At 49.0% G+C, this 5,324-nt stretch overlaps 1 protein-coding gene across 1 annotated transcript; it reads right to left on the minus strand.

The window, feature by feature from the left end:
* Window positions 1–1,423: 1,423 nt before the first annotated feature.
* Window positions 1,424–5,138, minus strand: LOC123184789 (uncharacterized). Its single transcript, XM_044596848.1, has 3 exons — window positions 4,640–5,138; window positions 4,187–4,490; window positions 1,424–1,819 (listed from the first exon to the last, which is right to left on the minus strand). Exons 1-2 carry the CDS (start codon window positions 5,030–5,032, stop codon window positions 4,188–4,190), a joined length of 696 nt encoding a protein of 231 aa, XP_044452783.1. The 5' UTR covers window positions 5,033–5,138; the 3' UTR covers window positions 1,424–1,819; window position 4,187.
* Window positions 5,139–5,324: the final 186 nt, after the last annotated feature.

Below are 5,324 nucleotides of genomic sequence, written 5' to 3' on the forward strand. Positions count from 1 at the left end.
TGGAGGTGTGTCTCCAGCAGATCTCAAGAGATTTGTCGGTGTTTGTCTTCAGTGGATCTGTTTGGATTCGGTCTTCATTGTCTGCATACATATGTCTACATGTCGATGGTACTCACGATCTAGAGGATCAAACTAGGCTAGAAGCTCGAATCCATGGCTATGTAGACGAACTAGTTGTATTATCAGATAAATTCCTCCCAACCTCCCCCACCTTTTGTTATAGTACTGAATTACAAGCCGGCCGAAAGGCCAATTCCTTCTTCGCCAAGTTGATCCCTACGACTAGACTAGTATATAAGGAAATGAGTTTTTACGGGCTTTAATGGACCCATTCTCAGCCTGCAAGCCGGGCTGGTAGTTTAGCTTTGCGTCTGGGCTGGGCCGCCGGCCCAATATTTCAATTAGAGTTGGCGCCGTTGACAACCCCCTCTTCTTGAGTACCGGTTTGACCCCATGCCACTGATCGAGAAATTTGTTCGCTCAACGAATCCAAATCTTCCCAAATAGCATCTGATGCATCCCTCCCACACCATTGGATGAGAACTTGTGGGACAGTACAGTGACCTGGACGAACACGGCGATGCAAGACTATGATAGGAACCTACAGTAGAGTACATGAGGAGGCCAATTGTACCTGATTTTGACACTAGTGCAGAAATACTTACACACAATCATAATTGGTGGCGCGCCATTTTTTATCCACGACATTGCTATTTTTGAAATGATGATGGCAAGGGTATATTTCGTACGCCACCACTATCTCATTACTGGTGGCGTGCAAGCAGGAGACTACACCACAAACGTGTGGGCCCAATAGCCTGCCTATTCGCGAACATAATTGGTGGTGCGTCACGTTACACGGAACGCCACAGATTTAATTGTGCATGCCCAACCGATTTAGCCCGCGCCAAAACACATCTCGTATCAAGGCCAAAGCACATCTCGTATCAACACTATTTCATTCCACTACTTATCTCGTGTCAACAGTACTTCATTCTACTACTTACCTCTGGATTAGGGTTTTGGAGGCACAGCGGATGGAATTGGATCGGGGTCCTTCAAGAAAGTGGCTTGGTTTGACTTAGACGGAGCTTACCGCTGGTTCAGGTTTTTGGTTTCCATCGACTCACCTAAGTGGCATACCCATTTGTATATCCAACGCCAAATTGTTTACTCCCTCCGGGTGTGAACAAGTTAGACACAAGTGTGTAAGTCTTTGGTTCGATTAGCAAAAAAATGGTTTGTCATTAAAAAAATAAAAACAGTTTTACATTCATCGTTGAGTGAAGTTTCTAAACATACTTCTTTTGGCATATTATATATGTTCCACTTGTTAAATTGACCACCTAAGTTCCCGTGCCCATAATGACCAAACATATATTCCCATCCAGAGGGACTAAATATTAAATACAATTACAAAAGCTAATCATATCTTCTTTCTTTTTATTTAAACTGAAAGCTAATCATTACACCAATACTTCACGGGGTAGCATCAACCATCATCACCAGACCCATAATGACCCAACAAACTTCATGACTATTGACGGTTACGATCTACTCCCTCCGTTCCAAATTACTCGTCTAAAACCACGACGAGTAATTTGGAACGGAGGGAGTAGTAATAGCAGAAATAAGCAAGTCAACAGAAGTTTCATGGCTAATGACGATTAGGATCTACTAATAGTAGAAAGAAGTAGGTTTGCAAAGACTCTTTTTCCTTTCAAAACTTGTGTCTGTTGGGACCACTCACAACCATCAGCGGAATGGGCACTGTAGCTCCTTGGCACATTCTCCGGGCATACTCTCTTCTTAGCTTCGTCTGCCAATATATAACCCAACCAAAGATTTGATCAAATTATACCACATAAAAGAGCATTGACATATCAACATTAAGCATCCAATAGTATAGTTTCAAGTACTATAATCTTAAGGTTATGCCACTCATTTTCCAGCAATGAAGTAACTTCTACCTTGTGAAATGTTATTGAATTTGATTTGTTCTTGTCCTTTCAGTCGGTAGTGCTAAAAAACACACAACTGATGACACGAACTTGCAACGCCAGAAATTAGTTCTCAAAGGAACGTCTACCAAAATGTAGTGGCATGGCACCACCTTGAAGTACTAGATGTGTGTCCATTTACTGTCATGTTATTTATTTACACGATCAAACAGTTTACTTCGTTTTACTAAACTGTAAAAAAACATTAAACTGAGTCATAGAACAGGGGACAGAGACATATTGGCACTTGAACCAAAATGTAGTGGGCATAGCGCCAAATGGAAGTTGATAGTCGTTAAAAGGACTAGAGGTGTGCCATTTTACTGTCACGTTATCTATTTACATGATCAAACAGTACACTTATGTTTACCGGACTCACAGAACATGGCACAAAGTCACAATTGCCAAAAGAAGCCAAGTAGAGTATACTCATATGCCATAGGCAAAACTTGAAAACATTGGGTCTTTCCATTACGGTTTCAATGGAGTAATTATCAATGACGAGAGCTCTCAAGAAAGGTGTTCGCAACAATTTGGAGGCATGCAAACATTGCTATAATCTCACTCGCTGCAAAGATACACCTATCACAGGGGGCGATGGGGCGTAAGAAATTAATATTACTTTTTTCTAATAGATGGAAATGATCATTTATATTATCATTACTTTGTAACAAATTAAAAGCATATGGTAGAGTAAATTGCACAAAACCACCACTTTGAAGGCTAGGTTTGCGAAAAACACTACAATACATTTTTTTACAAAAAACACCACGTCTATGGTAATCTTTTTGCAAAAAACACTAATCGGCGGATCTGGCTCAGTTAATTGAGTTTATGACAAATGGGGCCCGCCAGTCAGGCTGACGTGGCACCAGTTTCTCACACCGTTACATGAAAACGTTTGCTGAATGTGGGGCCCGCTTGTCAGCCTATCAAGCCTCTCTTTGGCATTCCATCGAACAGTTTGAGTGCAGTGCACACGCCGGCGGACAAAGGCCGGCGTCGCGAGTCTCAGCCAGGCGAGGAAGGTCAAGGACGGCAAGGAACGTGGCGCCGGGATGCGGCGGCCGTGCTCAAGGATGGAATCCGTGGGGGAGCACTGGTGGCGGGGAGGCCTCTGCCTCGGCCGAGGGCAGACGAACGGCGGCATCTGCCTCGATGCGGCAACGGCGATGGTAGGCTCTGCCTCGACACAGACCTCGCGTGGCTCGCGAGGGCGCAGGGATCCCGTTGCCCCCTCGCAGTCCTCAACTCCTTCCCCAAGCCTCAGAGCTCCTCCCCCCTCCAATGGCCGAGGTGCCGCCGCCCGTCCCGTTGGCCAAATTCCTTGCCAGCAGCCCTCCCCTCCCTTTCCTTTGGCGTAACCGACTCCTCTGGATGCCCTCGAACTGCTGCCGCCCCCGAGTTCCTCCGGGGAAGCCCTGTGGGCGCGGCCATCGCAGCTCTTCAGCCGTCGCGGCTTGGCCCATGATGGCAACGCTGCAGGCTGTCCCATGCGACCCCGCAGCCACCCCCCGGACGCGGCGCGGAGCGCCTGTTCCAGAGCTGTCACCGGCGAGCTCCCTCGGGCCCCAGTCGACTCCAGCGCCGGCGGCCACAACGCTCCTCTGTCCAGCGGCGGGAGGTTGAAGAGCACGAACCACCAGCTTTTTTTCTTTTTTCTTTCGATGACAGGTGGACCCCACAGGGCCACACGGCCACACGGGATGATAACGTTTGCCAACGTCGCAATTACTTAGCCGGTGCCACGTCAGCCTGACTAGCAGGCCCAATCTATCATAAACATGCTCAATTGAGTCAAATCCGCCGATCAGTGTTTTTTGCAAAAAGATTACCGTAGACATGATGTTTTCTGCAAAAAAATGTATTGTAGTGTTTTTCGCAAACCTAGCCCTTCAAAGTGGTGGTTTTGTGCAATTTACTCCATATGGTAGAACTACATCAGCTGGCTACTCTCACAAATATAAGATCCATGACAATCCAAATTTTATCATGAATGCTAATATGCAACGACCGAGGACTAGCAAAATCCTCATCGATCGGTTTTACATACAACAACACTCCATCTTAACAAACATCAACACAAGTAGTCAGTAAACTAAGATAAATTGACTCCATGTATCTGTCAGCCAAATGATCTTTCCAACTGACGTGCATATTTCAAGGCAAATGGGAAGAAGAGGTACCTCAGCAAGACTGCGACTGTGCTTTCCTGTCAGCCTGGTCGAACCTCCAGGCGCCAAGTGCTAGAGCTGGGATGATAAGAATGCAAGACGTCGCGTGCATTCCAAAAAACCCCACATCCACGATTACAAAGCCGACCATTTCTCCCCGAGACACCGATCCCTCCACATGCGACATCATCGCCAACAGAAGGCCGGCGACAACTAGCACGAAGAAGGGCACGACTGTGATGAATCCGAGCACCGCCATGCGGGGAAGCCTAAACGAGTTCGCAACCGAGTCCCACGTGATCGCTCCCAGGGCACGCTGAGGAGCACAACGATTTCAACAAAAACACATGGGTGGGCATGAGTATATATTGCAGATGAAGTGATGAACTCATCGACTAGCCTATATACTGCTGTAATTCGGCCAGAATAAATGTCATAGGGGAGGAGTTGATTTGCATGAGATACCTTCTTGAATTCTGTACCGCGTCCGGATAGAAGTGCGATCACGTACGCCACGCACAGGCCGCACAGCAGCAGGACGGCGAGCACGAGCAGGACGAGGAAGCCGTAGGTGCAGACCTTGCAGGCAGCGGACGTGAGCGCCCGGAGGAAGAGGAAGGGGGCGGAGCCCTCGCCCCAGGCGCGGCGCGCCACGATCTTGGCAGCCGAGGCCGCGGAGATGGCCCACGCGAGCGCGAATGCCACGTAGGGGAAGACCCTGGCGGCGACGCGGAGGGCGCGCCGGACCGCCAGCATCGGCACGAGGGCGGAGCGCGTGAGCGCCAGCGCCGCGACGACGATCCGCGGCGGCGGCGGCGGCGGCGGCGGCGAGGGCGGCACATTTTCGGCGACGGCCATCGATCGGTATGGGAAACGCTAGCTCCTGGAAGCTCCTCGCCCTGGGCTCGATGGGGGCGGAGTGGTTGGGCTGCGCAGCGAGGGGGCGGGGGGTTTGTGGGAAATGGGAGTTAAACTGAATGCGTGCATGGTTACAAGCATATATGCGCGCGAGAGAAGGAGAGGAGTGCATACGTGAGATCCTACAAACCAGGAGAGGAGTGCATGCGTGAGACTAGGCAAAATGTCCTTCAGGACCCTGATTTCACTTCCTGGACGCGCAGTTGGGCAATGCTCCGTCTCAGGTTTGGCC

The sequence above is a fragment of the Triticum aestivum genome, chromosome 2A (assembly GCF_018294505.1).
Source record: "Triticum aestivum cultivar Chinese Spring chromosome 2A, IWGSC CS RefSeq v2.1, whole genome shotgun sequence".
NCBI classification, from domain to species: Eukaryota; Viridiplantae; Streptophyta; class Magnoliopsida; order Poales; family Poaceae; genus Triticum; species Triticum aestivum.